This window comes from Tupaia chinensis, unplaced genomic scaffold, assembly GCF_000334495.1.
Source record: "Tupaia chinensis unplaced genomic scaffold, TupChi_1.0 Scaffold000415_1, whole genome shotgun sequence".
NCBI lineage: Eukaryota > Metazoa > Chordata > Mammalia > Scandentia > Tupaiidae > Tupaia > Tupaia belangeri.
Window position 1 is genome coordinate 1,445,751 of NW_006159920.1, and position 17,349 is coordinate 1,463,099.

A 17,349-nucleotide genomic window follows, 5' to 3' on the forward strand; every position below is an offset into this window, starting at 1 on the left:
GCGAGGGGCTGCGGCTTGGCCCACAGCCCACACAAGCACCGTTTTGTTGATGGGAAGCTGTTGAATTCTGTAGAGCTGAAACTCTGTATAAAGAGGCACATTTACGACTTCCTGTCCCTTTAGCTATCAATCATTCTAACAAAGGTAGGACTAATAATAACTTGCACGTGTGGCAATTCACAGCTCACACAGCGCCTTCGCATCCCCGTCAACCTCCCTATCTATATGCAATGAAAATATTTTTATGTCTGCACAATATTAAATGGAATCATTAAATTCAACTTGTTTTGCCAAGAGAGCCATTAAAAATACGCTGAGCTTTGACGAGAGTCCTTGCTGAGGTCCTTTGTGTGTTGTCAGCCAGGCTCGTGTCCCAGTCCCTGTGACTAGTGATTGATGGATTATTGATCCTTGGGGCAGGATCAAGTGACCCTTTTATCATTATTATTTTCCAGTTTTGATCAGAGAGAGAGAGAGAGGAAGTGAGAAAGCAAGCCACCAGGTCTGAGACTTGAACCGTGGTTGGCCATGTGGGAGTCTAGCGCCCCCATCCACCATGCCACCTACCGGCCCCAGATCTGTGTAGTTTTTGACACTCTGCATGGGTCATGCTTTCTAAAGAGGTGGCAGCTTTAAACCAAGATGGCAAATACTTGTGTCTGGCGTGCCAGCTCCCATCAGCTGGCAGAATCTACTTGGAGTTAAGGAGGATTTTAAGATCGAGCCTCAGTTTTCTGGAAAAGGAATCGATGATTGGGCAACAATGTCTATCCCAAGAGCAAAGGTCACAGTGGCACATGCCACCTCTTTGCTATAGCTGCTTTAAAGTGTATTTGAAAGACAATGAATCACCCAATATGAACCAAATGGGGTCTAGTGGAAGTCACTAAGGACAAGGGTTTCAGCCCTAAGAATGGAGCCTGGTGTACCTTTCCTGGTTTGGCTTGCTAGGACACTGCTTAGAAATCATCAAATGCTGGGACCAGCGGGTGGCGTGGTGGTTAAGGTGCTGGATACTCCCACATGGCCGACCGCAGTTCGAGTCCTGGACCTGGCGGCTTGCTTTCTCTCTCTCTCGCTCTTTCTCGCTCTGTGTCTCTCTCTCTGGTAAAATAAAATGAATGAATAAATAAAATTTAAAAAGAAATCATCAAATGTGGGAAGCCAGAGGCCCCATGGATGAGGATTCCCGATGCCCCACTTGCCTGCCCTGCTCACCTGGGCTGAGCTGCCCATGCTCCATCCACCTGCAGGTTCTCTGCACACTGTTGCTTCCTTGCAATGTCATGGCCACACTCAAGGGGAATAGGAAGGTTTCAGGGGCAGCTCGCACTGTGGCAATGGACAGCCTCTCTCCCCAGAAACTGTGGTGGCCCGTGGTAAATCTCCAGCTCCTACCTTCTCTTACTCTTAACTCCTAACTCCCCTCCTCGGGAACCCCAGATCTGGGGCACACTGCCCTGCATTGACCTTGGGCTGGGTTCTGGAGCTCTCAGGCCTGCAGGGATCAGATGTACCCAGCGCAGTTGGTTTTACATGCTTGCTCACCGTGGGAAGTACAGAGTTACAGCTCTCACTGCAGTGAGCACACCTTTATGGTTTTACATGCTTGCTCACCGTGGGAAGTAGAGTAACAGCTCTCACTGCAGTGAGCACACCTTTCACCTGGACGACCAGAGACCTTAAGGCAAGTTCCCCCTTCAACACACACACACACACACACCACCCCAAACCCTGCACAAAATAATAGACCTCCTGTCCAAATCTTTGAGCTTCGGAATATTGTGTCAGATTACATTTGGATACTTTTATGTTACTGCCAGAAATAATTAGAGTCAGAAAGAACAGTCATTATCTCAAGCCAAACAGTGCCTCTGGCCTGGTCTGTGTACTGCCTTTGTGGCTTACCGTATGCCACTGAGCGTGCCTGTTACTTTTTGCATTTTTACTTTATGAGTGGTGTGATGTTCAAGCCAGAGTGTGCCAGAGCTATTTTAACAACATACTCCTTAAATGCACCTTGTCTGCAACTCACATTGCAATGCGTTTTTTAAATGGCCTGACGAATGGATGATGTGTGGATGTGTGGTCGATACATGCCATGCTGAGGGGAGGGTCCGGGCTGCCAGCACTTGGGCTTCACTGCACAAGCCTTTCGATTTTGTTGCAGATTTGGAAACGTTCAGAGTAAAATGCTGAGGGGCGGGGCTGGGGGAGAGGTGAAATACCTCCTAACAGTGAACCAATTTAATTTAAACCAGGCTCTTGACCAGTGTGGTCCCTGAGGCCTGAGGGTGAGGCGGGTGTGTGGATTGATCCATTTCCTGTGGGGGGTTTCCTGCTGCCCAGGCTCCAAGCTGGTGCTGGTACAGGCTGGTCGGGTGGAGGGCCAGTCCTCTCTCCCTTCCCCTCCCGGATGAGCTTGTGCTGCCTCCCACACGCAGTGTGGCCCTGAGCAGTGGGTGCTGCCCTCTCCCGAGGCTTACGCATCACATGCCAGCTCTCAGCAGTTAAGGCTGCATTCCGCAGCCGCCTTCTGGCTGGATCTGGCTTTCCTCACCTCTCCCCTGAGGACTCGCCATATGCCTCAGCCATGCTGTGAAACGGAAGGGCACTCTTGCCCAGCACAATATTTGCTATGGCTTGGCGCCCCCTGGGTGAGCCAGAGGCTGTCCGGCATGCAAGAGCGAGAGCAAGAGCTGGGAGGCTCCTGCACCAGATGGCCTCCCTGCCACCTGCAGCGGCAGGCACTACCGAAGGGACAGAGAGGGGGAAAGGGGGGTGGTGAGGGCCATGCTGTGAAACGGAAGGGCACTCTTGCCCAGCACAATATTTGCTATGGCTTGGCGCCCCCTGGGTGAGCCAGAGGCTGTCCGGCATGCAAGAGCGAGAGCAAGAGCTGGGAGGCTCCTGCACCAGATGGCCTCCCTGCCACCTGCAGCGGCAGGCACTACCGAAGGGACAGAGAGGGGGAAAGGGGGGTGGTGAGGGGCAGGGGGTGAAGTGGCTAGTGAAGAGGCTCTCTGGAGTCAGGGCTGACCTGTACCGTGGGTCACACTCATTAGTGGTCACAGGGACATTCTGGATGCAGCCACCAGGGGCACTGACTCGCATGTGGAAGTAGAACCAGCACTCCCTCCCCCTCCCTCTCCAGTCTGCCACGAATTCATGGGTAAATGCAAACTCCTGTTATTCCTATTAGCCTTAGCAAAGGGCATTAGGAAGGAAAATAAGCTGCCAAAATAGTACAAAGTAGACTTTTTTTTAAAAATTAGGTAACAGGGCCAGCAGATGGCACGGTAGTTAAGGTGCTGTATTCCCATCTGGCCCCCTGTGGTTCGAGTCCTGGCTTGAAAATCACACCAGATGCGTGTGCGTGTGTGCTCCAAATCCTGAGAGGAGAATGGAGGAGAAGGGATTGTGGTGTGGCCACCCCTCCCTGGGGCATAATTTCTCACCTTCTCTCTGTCTCTCTCAGGCAAGCACACATACCCTATGGCAAAAAACAAACAAACAAACAAACAAACAAAAAACAAAAGAAAAAAACCACCTAAAAAAATTCAAGAATTAAGTGACATATGAGCTAGTGCATTCCACATTTGGTAGCGTGGAAAATGGAGACTGTAATAACTGTCAGGCCCTCAGTCTCCTTTGAAGGTGGCACCATCCATGTTTCTGACCATCCAGTACACCTGCATGCAAACACACACACACACACACACACACACACACCGCCCTCTGAGCCAGAGACTCCTTCCTTGACACCTGTAGAAACTCAAGGTGATGCCCAGCCCCGCCCCCTTTGCAGGCTGGGAAAAGGACCCCTCCAGCCTGGGTGTCCCTCAACAGGTTCTGGTTTAGATCAGGGCATGTTCCTAAAAGGCAGTGGGTTTACCTTGGGCTCTGGAGCCAGACTCCCTGCGTTGGAGGCCACGAGCGGCATGACCATTCCAGCCACTTCATCTCCCTGTGTCTTAGTTCCATTTCCCATGAAGTGATGATGGTGCCAATACCTCCCTCGGGTGGTTGCAGGCATTAACCAGGTTGACACGTGCAGAGCTGCGAAAGCAGAGCCTGACACACAGGTGAAGCGTGAAGTTCTGCGTGCTGCTGCTGCTCCTGTTGTCCTCAGCAGCTGCTCCTCAATCACCCCTTGCTGAGCTACAGGTCCCAAGGCCAGGCAAGAAAATAGCCTCACTAGGACTGAGGAAGAACCACTACATTTCTTTTCTGTTGTGACTTTAATAAATTTGGCCAAATCAAGCGACGTAAAGCAATGTGGATATATCCCCTTACCATCCTGAGGCCCGAAGTCTGAGCTCTTAGCCCGTTTTCAGTGGGCTAAAGTCAAGGTGTCAGCAGGACACACTCCTTCAGTAGGCTCTGGGAGCACCCTGCCTTGCTTCTCCAGCAGGAAGGCTGCATTCCTGGCATTCCTCCGGCTTCACAGCCAGCAGCCCACATCCTGCTTCTCCTGCTTCTCTTGTCCCCTGCCTCTCTCCTGAGCACTTCATGATTGCATGTAGGGCCCACCTAGGCCATCCAGGAGAGGCCCCCCTCTCAAACTCCCTAGCCACATCTGCAGCGTCCTTTTTGCTGCATGAGGTAACATAAGCAGGTCTAGAGACCGGGTTGCAGACACATTTGGGGGCTGTTACTCATACAACTGCTGAATCTGGAAGAAGCTGCCCTGGTCCCGTGGTCCTGGTCCGGCTCAGGCCAAGCTCTGGACCAACTTGGAGCCCAGCGTGGACTCAGCCAGGCTACACAAGCTGCCAGAGTCCTCGCGTCGCTCCACGTTGGCACGAGGCAGTCCGTGTCTCACTCTCCATTGGGTCCCCAGTGTCTGGCACGCGGTGGGCCCCGGATGGTTGTGTTCACATGTAAAGGTGGGCTGGCACTGATGGGCCACATGTGTCCTTGTAGGCCATGGTGACTGTCACTGTGGAGAGTGCAAGTGCCACGCAGGTTACGTTGGGGACAACTGTAACTGCTCGACAGACATCAGCACATGCCGGGCCAAAGACGGCCAGATCTGCAGCGGCCGTGGGCACTGCGTCTGTGGGCAGTGCCAGTGCACGGAGCCAGGAGCCTTTGGGGAGACATGCGAGAAGTGCCCAACCTGCCCAGATGCCTGCAGCACAAAGAGGTAATGGCCCCAGCCCCAGCTGTCCCCCCAGTCAGGCCGGTCTCCAGCCAGGCAGCCCCCAGGGCTGGCCAGCCTCTACTCTCCAACTCTGCACCGTCTACTGCCCAGCCTTGCTGTGGAGCGAAACTCACTGTTAATTGTAGCTTTGAAACTGTGGTCCCATGGAGCTTTTGTAAGAAAACAAAACAGGGACCAGCAGGTGTAATGGCTACATTGCTGGACTCCCATGTGGTCGACTGCAGTTCGAGTCCTGGACCTGGTGGCTTAAACTCACACCGGGTAAATGTGTGTGCGTGCCAAGATCCCAAGAGGAGAATGGAGGCGAAGGGATTGCAATGTGGCCATCCACCCTGGGGGGTGATTTCTTGCTTTCTGTCTCTGTCTCTGTCTTTCTGGCGAGCGCACGCGCCCTATAGCAAAAACCTCTCCAAGAAAAGAAAACGAGACTGCTCTTCTGTTCTTAAACAAGTTTGGAAATGACAGGACTATCGAGTTAAATAAAGTTAACCAAATATCTGTGCCTGGTACCAAAACTAGCACTTTCTCAGAGCCTTTAATGTACAATTGTGTATTTTCAAAAGAGCGTGCACCTTTTTTTCCCCCAAGTTATTTGACCCCCCACCCCCACTGACATCTCCCAAACAACGCTTCACAGAACACACCTGTATAGGAAATGGTGCTTTAAACAAAAATGTCATAGGACATTATTAAGAAATTGGGTAGAAAGTCACCGACCTAGATAAGGCATGCCCGAAACAAGTGCAATGGCTTTTGCATTTTCTGCTCCATTTATACAGATAATGGGGTCCTGGCCTGGCACTGCAGCTGAATGCAAGGTCGTCCAGGCACGGGCACTGGCCGAGCGGGTCACATAGCCGTGAGGCCACAGCCCTGCCCTTCGCACTCCACCACAGTGATGCTGCCTGGAAAGCAGGAGTGACATTTGCTCTAGAAATTTGCTGGAGACACAGCTGTGTCATCACGATCCGTGCTAAGGAGCCAGGAGGGAGGGGAGCGGAGGCGCAGATGACCAGAAACAAAGAATAAGACGGCATTGTTGCTCTTTGGCGGGGAGGCAACTGCGCAATTTTCCTTTGGCAAATTTCCCTCCCAAATGTCTGGCTCAGGCTGATAATGAAATGAGGTCACGCTCCCTGAGCCTGCGGGGACTGCGGGTCAGTCCGTGCTCAGAAACATTCTGGGTGGCGGCACCCTGCTTGGACGTTTGCCACAAATAATCCAGACAAGGGGAATTGTGAGCTGGCTGCAGATGGAGAGATGAAATAGACAGGTCCAGGTTTTATTTGGTTTATTTGAAGGTGGGGGAGGGCAGTAAGGGAGAAGAAAAACAGATCCGCTTTGGAGCTGCTAGAGTGGAGAAACAACGGCTTTCCAACTGGAGACAGCCCAGGGAGGAGGTTGGGATCCTGGGTCTGGAGCCCAGATAGCCACAGCCATAGCCATCTGAGCACGGGGCAGCCACTGTGGCTCCGCACCCCAGCTCCCACCCACAGGACTGAGTGTACGTTCCCAGTCCGTGGGGCACACTGGGTCCACGGGGAGTGGGGGCCCTGCTAGGGTGACACGCAGAATCAGTAAGAGGACATAAAGCCCTCAGCCTGCCCTTCTTACAGAGCAGCGGGACATGTAGGATTGACATTAGGACAATGAAATGACCCTAACTTGAACTGTTCAAAGCGTATATTTCCTGGGACGGGGAGATGGCATAGCAGTTACGTCCCTGGACTCCCACGTGGCTGACCATGGTCCGAGTACTGGACCCGGTGGCTTGAAAATCACATCGGGCACGTGTGAGTGCATGTCCAAGATCCTGGGAGAAGGAGAAGGGATTGTGGCATGGCCATCCCCCCTGGAGGGATCCTCTCCCATGAGCGCACGTACCCTAAGGCAAAAGCCTCTTTTTAAATGGAAAAAGAGAAGGCATTTATTTCCTAGAAGACATTGATAATATAATTTATCACCCATTAGGCAAAACCAAGGGAGCAGAGGATGCCATCATGCCATCGGGGAGTGTCGCTGCTCCATCTTGCTTCTCTCTGGGCCCCACAAACTCTCTGTCTCTTTCACAGCCTCATGGAAACGTTTTTTTTTTTTTAAACAAAGTCCTTTCGATAGTGGCTTACACAGGGCTATTTTTCCATTTTCTACTTTGCTGAGAGCTACCACGTTTTTGAGTGTCCTATGTCCTTATTTATCCCTGGGGTTCCAGGGCGGCTGACCTCCCTTTCCAGAACTAACCACACACACCCTTCGCTTTGGGTGAGTTCACACACAGCCTCAGCTGATTTCAGTTAACAGGCTCTCTAAGCAAAGTCTTGCTCAGAGACTTGTCTTTTTTTTTTTTTTTTTTTTTTTTTTTTTTTTTTTTTAAAGGCCAGACTTGTTTTAAAACATGACTGCAAAACATAGTATTACAAGCTTTACCCTGCACGTGGAGTATACAGTTAGACTGGCATATCCACATGGGTAATTAGGGCGTGTGTCCTGGAAGTGTCTGGAACTGAGATTTAACCGCAGCAGGGCATCCGACGGAGGGCTCGGTGAGTCCTGGCTGGGACCGGAAGCAGCCATCTCCCTGCCCTGTGTTACAGGAGGCTGGCGGAGGCGCAGGCCGGATCAGCATGAGGGACCAGAGCTGCAGCCACCCCTTCCTGGCCCCCAGCCAAGTCTCAGTTCCCTGCCCCCTGGGGCTCTGACTGGGAGCGGGGAGGAATGCAAGCTTCACCAGCTTGTTTCTAACTCCAGAATGTTTCCATGAGGTCAGTCTCAGGAGAGTGGGGTTTTGTGGCCAACTATGGGAGAGTCTAATTCTTAAGCATATTAGAACCCTCTTAAGAAAGCCTTGCTGGCCAACCAATGGCTTTGTGATGAAGGCAGCCAGAGCCCACACAGACAACTGCGCAGTTAGTCCCAGATCCGGCAGCTTGAGATACATGCTAGGTGTGTGCGCAGAATCTCAAATCCGGAATCTGGGGAGGAGAATGGAGGGATTGCGGCATGGCCATCCTCTCAGGGGGTGCTTGCTTTCTCTGTCTGTCTGTCTTTCTCTGGTGAGCTCACATGCCCTATAGCAATTTTTTTTTAAAAGGAGAAAGAAAATAGCCTTGCGCACGCCTCTCACGTACCCATTCTGAATGTTAAGTTCAGAAGTGGTAGAGGACCTTGCCCGAGGGGCAGGACTCCTTGGTGTGGGACCCAGCTCTGCCATGGGCTCCTCTTGGGTCTCGTTCTCCTGCTCTGTGGAACGAGGAGAACTTAGTGACATGGTCTCAGAACTCCCTTTCAGCTCCCAACTTCCATTTTGCAGTATCTGCTCTGGAAACATTGTAATAGCTGGCCTCTTCATCCCACAGAATTAAAAGATGATAATAAAGCCTGTGCATTGTGGTTGTGCCTCTCTACGTTATTCCAGAAAGCTTTCCCAACGTGCAGCCCCTTTGGTCTTCACAGGCCTGTAGCTGAGGCTTTGGGAGGTCACCCCATACACTCTGGGGCCAGGGCACGACTGCAGGGATGCAGTGGCTTCCTTAGCACACCTCAATCTTGAGTCCTAACCCCTTTTCCTGAAGGCATTTCCTGGGGGCTCTCACTGTCCTGCAGACCAATGAACATTGCATCTCAAAGCCACCCCCTTGCCCAGAGTTCAAGGTCAGCTGGATGATTTTGCTCCAGTCCACTCAGGAGTTTCCTCTGTCTGCTCAGCTCATCTCAGTCCCCCGGAGGAGCCAGGGCCCCTCCCCATTACCATAAGCTTTTTAGCCCCTGGGGAAAGCTTAGCTCCCCACCTGCTGTCCTCAGCCATTCTCCATTCCTCTGGGCTAACCAAAGATGGGGAAGGATGGTGGAAGTGGGTTTTAACTATGTCGAGTATAATGAGAACCATTTACTCGAGTATTATCATCAGGCATATTCATACACTAGCTGATTCTAACTGTCAGGTGCTGGTGGTAGGAGAGGGACTCCTTGGCCCTCATCCATCCTTCTAGAAGAGGCCCTGTTAGACAGTGTGGACTCCTTGGGAAGGAGCCATCACCTTGTAGCCTGTCCGAAAGTCTAGTGTCGAGAGCTTACCAGTCAAGTGGACAGTAGGGCCCATGAGAACCTGGGAGGTAGTCTCTATCTAGGATGGGAAGGGGCAGAGCCTGACGGTCTCCAGCTAGTGGTTCCCAGCCCTCACTGTGCATCAGAATTGCCCAGAGGTGCAGATTCTGTGGGTGTGGCGGGGCCTAGGCATGGGGGCACTGAGTGCTGGCCATGGGAATGTGGGTCCCCTTCAGGAGGTCACGAATACACATATTTTTGTTTGTTTTAAATCACCCAGAAGGCTCTGGCTTGGGGCAGACTGCTGAGCCCGGAATAGGATGCACCAAAGTATACATGAGTTTGGCTCCTCCTGTCAGAATTTGCAAGGTCTGTAACTTCGCATGGAGACATGGAAACCAGACAACCTTTACATTCAAAGTTCCTTCAAGGGCCCCCCGGGCTTCCCTGAATCACAACATCAAGGAGAAGGCAGAGTAGAAACAGCCCCTGAGGCCACACATCTGAGACTGGGAAGAAGTTCAAGTTGTTGGGAGCTCAGCAACGCGTGGTGGGCTGTGACACACATCTGACGCCCAGCTCCATGTCCTCTTTTCCAGAGATTGTGTCGAGTGCTTGCTGCGTCACGCGGGGAAGCCTGACAACCAGACCTGCCAGCACCTGTGCAGGGACGAGGTGATCACTCGGGTGGACGCCATCGGTGAGTGCCGGAGCTGCCCTGGGTAGCTGCCCTACGCCTGGAGGGGAGGGGAGTTGCGGCCTTGAGGTGGGAAGCACAGCCTGGCCTCGGCCTGCCTGCTGGGCCACGAGGATGCCGTGCTGGAAGACCGTCGAGTGGGGCGGACGCTTTGGAAAACAGCATGGCAGTGCCGAGGAGTTAAACGTGGGCTCGCTACAAGCCCGCAGTTCTACTCCCAGTACCCACCCAAGAGAACTGAAAACATATCCACAAACGCAGTACGTGTGCCTTCCAGCAGCACTGCCCACACCAGTCAGCACCGGCCACCCCCAGTGTCTATCAGCAGCTCAGTGGTCAACAAAATGCAGAGCAGTTACCCCTCGCCATCCGCAGGGCTGGTTCCGGGCCTCCCATGGTTCCAGAGTCTGTGGATGCTCGAGTCCCTCGTGAAAAACGGCTTAGTTTGCATATCCCCCACACAGCCTCCTGTATGCGGTAGGTCATCTCTCCCGATGATGAACACCTGCATTTACTGCGTCGTTAGTGCTCTGCGGACAGTTTGTATACCCTGTTGTTTAGGGAATCACGACAAAGGGGAAAGCCTGCATGTATCCCACCCCCTCCCCCAAATATTAGGTTGTCGGGAAAGTCATGACGTGTTTTTCTATCCAAAAATGCATCGCGCCTTTCCCCACAACCCAATATTCTCAGTGTTTGGTTGGTTGGATATGCGCGTGAGGAACCTGCTGATCTGAGGAATGGCAGGCTACGCATACAATGGAGTATCGAGTAGTACAAAGGAATGAGGTTGAAAAGAAGCCTGTGCCTAGAGAGGGTCTCTGCGTCCAAGGCTCCCCTTGATGGCAGACTGCCCTCCCTCCTCCTCCCCAGCTCTGCGGATTCCGTCCCCCAGCCTGTGGTCCTCACCTCCTCTTGGGGCATCCTTGTTCATGCCTCCCTGGTTTTGGCTGATTACTTGGCCAAGCCATGGCTTCCAAGTATGGTGGGCCATGTTTTCATCCAACACATACTCACACTTGCTCTGTGGGGATGGCCCGGGGCCAGGGGCTGTGCCACCCCCGGGAGATAGTTTAGTGGCATGTCCGCTGCACCAGGCCTCTGCCCTTCTCCCTGCCTCACTGTCCTCTCAGAGAGCCTGGCCCACATCAGCTGTTATCTGCAGTCTTGGGTCAGTTGCCCACTCACCTGGCTCACATGGTCAGAAAAGAAAAAGTCAGTTCCTTCTTGCAGCCCCACGGCCCAGCTGCCTGGCTCTGTGGCCGTCACAGCCCAGTGGCCCGGCCCGGTCGCTTCCCAGTCCACGGTCAGGCGGATCAGCCGGGACGTTTACGTTCATTCACCATCTGCCCTTGCCCTGTAGGTGTGCTCGCTCACGCTCTCACTCACACTCACACTCACATTCACACACTCTCTCAGCCCAGGGGTGGGAGAAAAAGTTGAGGCCTTTGTGTTGAACAACCGCTAACTTATCTGCTTCCAGGTTGAAACTCCTGTGAGCAACACGATAAACAGACAAGAGCCGAAAGGCGTTTCACACAGTACTAGTGGCCTTAAGTTGTCATTCAGGACCGGTGGCCATTGCAGCCTCGGTTCCTCTGACCCTCCCCGTCTGTCCCCTGGTTCCTTCCCCTCTTAACTGTCCTAGCCTCACAATGCAAAGAGTGCCTGGGTGGGGGATTGCGACACCTGCTGGCAGGTAAATGGCAGGGTGGGAACAGGGAGGAGCGGAGGCAGCTTCAGGATACTGAGGAGCCAGGCGGGTGGTATCAAGGGCAGGGCCAGGAAACGTCTCACCCCACCTCACTTTACCCAGGGTGCAGGCACCACCGCAGGGACCCCTCTCCCACCCACATGACCTCATCACCGCATCACCCTGTGGCCCTTTTAGATCTTGCATCCCAGAAGACTGCTGCCCCTTGGCCTCTGCAGCCAGCTCGCAGCCCGAGTGGGGTGGGCTGGTTCCCCAGTGCGGACCCTCGCCCAAGCCTGAGGGGCCAGAAGGACTCCTTATTGTCTCTGTCCCTTTGCTTTCCATTCACCTGACCCCACCCCAACCACTGGGGGCTGCTTTTCTTTCATGTCACTTCAGCAAACACTGCAGAGGTCTATAGAACCCCTTGGGTGTCCCCATGTCCCCAAAGCCATCTAAACTCACCCCTGAGCCTGCATTCTCCACATGAGAAAAACCGAACTCATTGTAAAGACCCCGCCTCCCCTTTAGGACTCTCTGCTCCTCTCCCTTCTGCGAGGCGCTGGGCTCCCCCACCTCACCCCACCATGCCATCGGGGGCTCCGGGTTGCTCAAGGGACACTCAGGGCATCTCTGCTGGGCTCTCTTCCAGTGAAAGACGACCAGGAGGCCGTGCTTTGTTTCTACAAGACCGCTAAGGACTGCGTCATGATGTTCACCTACGCGGAGCTCCCCAGTGGGAAGTCCAACCTGACGGTCCTCAGGGAGCCAGGTAGGCCAGGGCCTCAGCGTCGGCCACACGGCCCAGCCCCGGGGTTCTGATTGTGGGCACCACTCCCTGCTCTAGAGTTATCCCCCATTCTCTCCTCACTGTCCTTTCCAAACACCAGAGAGGAGGGAACCAATTCTCTGTGAAGACCAGGATTGAAACTGCTCCCATAGACGCTAAGAAAAAAGATGACTGTGCAGCTGGGCCCCACTGCAGGGGCCCCACTGCCAGGGCAGGGCTCTGAGGGCTGGGGCGGGGCCATGGCGGTGCAGAGGACAGGGAGTGGCTCATCTTGGAGGAGGCAGAACACACCGAACCTGCCGGCTAGTGCTGGGAAGGAGCTGCGTGCTCTGCAGAGGGTGCAGGTGTCCTGGCGGCCAGGGCTGGGCGGGCGCTGCTGGAGCAGGGAGCACCCAGTACGCCCACAGCCCGGGCCAGGCTGTGGCTGCGGCCCAGTGTGGGTTCCAAGGACAGATGGAGTGCCAGGCTATGCCTCCCTGCCTGCAGCCATGCTCTGCATGCACCCCATCCACTGAGGAGGTCAGGCTTTAATCCAAACACTGATAACCCTGCCTCATGCTTGGGGCCTGGGACCCACAGCCTTTGTGCTCGGTTAACTGGATTTCTAGTCTCTCCTCTTTGATTCTCGTCTGGAGGAGAAGGGGACTCATTCTGCTTTCTTTAACTCACAATATTGTACACTTTCCAAATTGAGTCAGACCACATCACGTGCTCGGCTGGGCCAGAGGCAGAGGCAAGTGTGGAGCCAGCCCAGGTGCGTGCCTATAAGAATGAGGCTTTGTGGGGTCGGCAGGTGGCGTGGTGGTTAAGGACATTGGACTCCCACATGGCTGACCGAGGTTCGAGTCCCAGACCTGGCGGCTTGCTTTCTCACTCTTGCTCACTCTGTCTCTCCCTGGTCAAATTAAAATAAATAAATGTATATAAGATAATTCTAAAAAAAAAAAAAAATGAGGCTTTGTTTCCAAGGCTATCTTTACAGTTCTTTCAGAATAAGCACATTTGCTCCACACTAAGGGCTTACAATGTTGGCCGGCCCAGCCCAGCTCTTGTGGAAGTGGCTTCATGCTGCCTCCTGCCTGCCCAGTCTGCTCCTGAGACCATTTACACGGAAGCCAGCCAGGGTCCAGCACAGGAGCCTGGGCCACTGGAGTGGGCGCGCCCGCCCTGCCCGTTAGGAAGTGCAGCCGTGCACCGGCTCTCATCTGGACTCTGCCATCGACTTGCCGTTTGACCTTGGAGCAGTCACTGTCCCTCTTAGGATCTCTCACTTCCCGCACATTTGGGGAAACCTGCCTGCCCATCCCAGGCCTCCCAGAAGCAACGAGAGGACCTGCGAGCACGGAGAGACGGGCCTTTGGGGGACACCTTCATCTCAGATGTGCCGGGAGAGGCTGTGGGGTGGGAAGGGTGGTCGTGCTGGTGGCTTTGCTCACTGTGCCTCCTGGTCTCCCTCCAGAGTGTGGAAACGCCCCCAACGCCACAACCATCCTCGTGGCCGTGGTCGGCAGTATCCTCCTGGTTGGGATCGCACTCCTGGCCATCTGGAAGCTGCTTGTCACCATCCATGATCGCAGAGAGTTTGCAAAGTTCCAGAGTGAGCGATCCAGGGCCCGCTACGAAATGGTAAGTGGTGGAAATGGAAGTGGAAGAGACTTGAAGCCCAGAGGCCTGGTTGGGTTCAGCTGCATGTTAGCGATAAAGGCCTGCTAGCGTCTGTGGCATCAGAAATAAAGAACCTACCCCTGAGAGCCCGGGCATTAACTGCCCGGTTTCCGGGTGCAGAGTGCCCTGGGCAGAGCCAGCCTCGTGTCCCGGTCAGGAGAGTCGTGGAGGCAGAGGTGCAGGCCCAGCCTTGGTGGGAAGGGTCTGACCAGTCTGGTGAAACAACAGGCCTCAGGAAAGGAGCTCGGTCTATTACAACATCCCTGTGTAAGTCTGGTCTCCCCAGGCAAACCTCACTCCTGAAGGACTGAGACGGAGGAAGCGCCAGAGTCCCGAGTTCATTTCTAGTTCATTTCGAAAGGACTTCCGAGACCATCTGAGCCGACGCCTCGTTTCAGAGATGAGAACGGGCTCAGGGAAGGCAAGGGCGTTTCTGAAGACAGAGCAAGTTAGAGGCAAAGCTGGTCCCAGAGCTGTAGGCCGTCCCCTCCCACCTGTGTGCCCCGTCTGCCTCTTCCTGGGTGTCCGACCTAGGGAGCCATTGAGCCCCTGAGGCTGTGGGTTTGAATGAGGCGACTGACGTGTGTCCTCTCACCTTTGTGCCCGTAGGCTTCGAACCCTCTGTACAGAAAGCCCATCTCCACACACACTGTGGATTTCACCTTCAACAAGTTCAACAAGTCCTACAATGGCACGGTGGACTGACACCGCCTCTCCGAGGGCTGGAGGGGGACTAGTGAAGACGTCAGACTGACATGCCTGGGACAGCTGCTCGGCTGGGTCTCCGCTCTCGGGAGAGGCGAGCACAGAGGCCCTCCAGTGCGCCTGGGCGAGGGCCCGCACGGGAAGGTACCTGGCCGGGCCACCCGGCTGTGGGTCAGGGTTACACCAGGCCACCTCCCTTCTGAGCCCAGGAAGAGCAAGGGACCTGGTGCTCTCGACCTTCCCCACCACGGCCAGCTGGTTGCCTCAGTGACCTGCTGAGGTCGGAGCCTCCAACCTGACCCGATGAGAAGGCCGGTGGAAGGGTTAGCGTGTGTAAAACCCACAGACTGGCTTTCTCATGTGGATCGTTTTTATATGAAATAAAAAGACCGTGCACTATGGCGTAGTTCCGATTACTGAGGAGTGTCTGCCTGGTGTCTGTGCCTTGCACGTGGGTGTTGGTGACGGGATTGTTGAGGTGCCTGTTGAAGGTACATCATTTTCAAATGTCAGTTTTCCCCTCCTCTCCATGTTTGTTTAGTACTTTTGTAATGAAAAGCAAAGAGATTGGGACTGAAAGTAAAGATTAAAACAAGAGCTTGTGTGTGCCTGATAACTCACTCCGATGTGCATGTGCGTTTCTTTCTGAGTGGTCTCGAGTCTTGCCCAGAGGGCTCAAGATGGCCATGCGCTGGCTCAGGGACCATACTCCGGACCAGGGCCGGTCACAGAGCTCCCGTGTGCTCAGGACACTCGGGCTGGCACAGGGGCACTGAGGGGCGCTCGTGAGCTCTCCCAGCTTTTGCTTAAAGATAGTTCCAGGCTAGAAACGGCCCAAACCAGACCCCACACACACCGGGTGCCGAGGTGCTGAGGCTGGATAGATGATTGTGCAGATGAGAAAGGGTCGAGCTGTGGTTTCCCCACAGAATCCACACTCCTTCCACGTACTCCCGTAACGGTTCCTTCCAGTGTTTCCCATCGGACTCCTATGCCCCGCTCAGGCCCAACGCACAAAAGTCATTTCAGCTTTGGGAACCAGCAGTTAGCGTAATGGCTATGTCGCTGGATTCCCACGTAGTCGACCACGGTTCGCGTCCTGGACCCGGTGGCTTAAAACTCACACTGGGCGCGTGTACATGCGTGCCCAAGATCCCGAGAGGAGAATGGAGGAGAAGGGACTGTGGCGTGACCATCCGCCCTGGGGGGTGATTTCTCACTTTCTGTCTCTATGTCTCTCTCTGTCTGGCAAGTGAACGCGCCCTATAGCAAAAATCTCTCCAAAAAAAAAGTCATTTCAGCTTTGTTTTTCTGAAGTCCCCTTAGGTTCCTGTATGTGAGACAGAGGGGGTCCCAGAGGTTGACCCTCTACCCTGAAGAGGAAACACCCTCCCTTGCTGAAGCGGCAGGAGGCCATCTGATGATAAACACTGCCCTGCTGCACAGCCTGCGGCTTTCTCTTGTAAAATCGCTTTCACTGATCAGTTTTTGCCTTTGGCATCACTTCCAGGCTATTGTGCTTTTATTCCCAACTGATCTGTTCTGAGCCTTGGGCCAAACGCTCCCTTACTGCATTTCGGCAAACGTCAAGTCTAATACCTGTCAGTAAACTGAGGCAACTGTGATCAGGTTCTGTCCCTCCATTTTGTGTACAGATAAGAAGACACAGATGCTTTGTGATTTGGTGAAGCTGCCTTACATCCTTTTGGGAATCAAGCCAAATGTAAATAAACACATAAAACAGGTAAATAAAATGGTAGCTTGGGGACTTCTTTAAATTGAGAAAAAGAAATGATTTGGGAAGAAACTTTGGGCTTCTCTTGTGTGTGGGCCGCTCATAGGGCCCTGCTGCCCCCTACTGGAAGCTCTTGGGACACCTCACTGCGAGATTGACCCAATATACGATTGCCTTATTTTTTAAGGTTATCCGGTCAGCAGAAAGAGACTGCAAAGGCCATCTGTTCCAAATACAGTTCTGCAACCCAGGCCCAAATAGGTCATTTTATGATTTTCAAATATTTCAAACAAGCCCTTAGGGGATTGCCTCTCTGGCCACTGTTAGCCCTCTCCCCACTCCCCTGTCCTGATAATACAGACGGTGGAGCAGAGGCTGATGGTGGGCAAAGTGCTGCATTTGTTTGCTGAGAAGGGCTTACCTTTATAATCCTTATGTTGGTCTTACTCCAGATCTCCAAGTGGTACTTGTGATTTTTATTGATTTGAGCTTTTTCTTTCTAGTCACAGAATTCTAAATGGAAAAGATGACAAACACAATTATAAAAATCATTTAAAATCACACTATTCAGAGGTGGCGTATAGCTTCCCAGTCTTTTTTCTATATACCTGTATGTCATTTTAACCAAACAGGGATTATACTGTCACTTTTCTCGTTTGTTTTAGAATTTTGTCTTCAGGTCCATGTTCTCACCGGGGTGGGACAGAGGAAAAGTGGGAAATCACCCCCTGGGGGGATGGCTATGCCATAGTTCCTTCTCCTCCAATCTCCTCAGGATTGTGGCCATGCAGGCACAAGCACCTGGCATGATTTTCAAGCAAAGTGCTCTCAGCTACGTGGGAGTCCAGCGCCT

General features: G+C 53.4%; 1 protein-coding gene across 1 annotated transcript in view; it reads left to right on the forward strand.

The window, feature by feature from the left end:
• Window positions 1-15,358, forward strand: part of ITGB5 (integrin subunit beta 5) — a gene marked incomplete at its 5' end in the record, with an annotated part of 125,891 nt that extends 110,533 nt beyond the window's left edge. Inside the window, 6 exon segments of the mRNA XM_027774215.1 lie at window positions 4,927-5,149; window positions 9,811-9,911; window positions 12,254-12,373; window positions 13,851-13,988; window positions 14,666-14,760; window positions 14,762-15,358. Of these exon segments, the coding sequence (XP_027630016.1) occupies window positions 4,927-5,149; window positions 9,811-9,911; window positions 12,254-12,373; window positions 13,851-13,988; window positions 14,666-14,760; window positions 14,762-15,040 (956 nt within the window).
• Window positions 15,359-17,349: the final 1,991 nt, after the last annotated feature.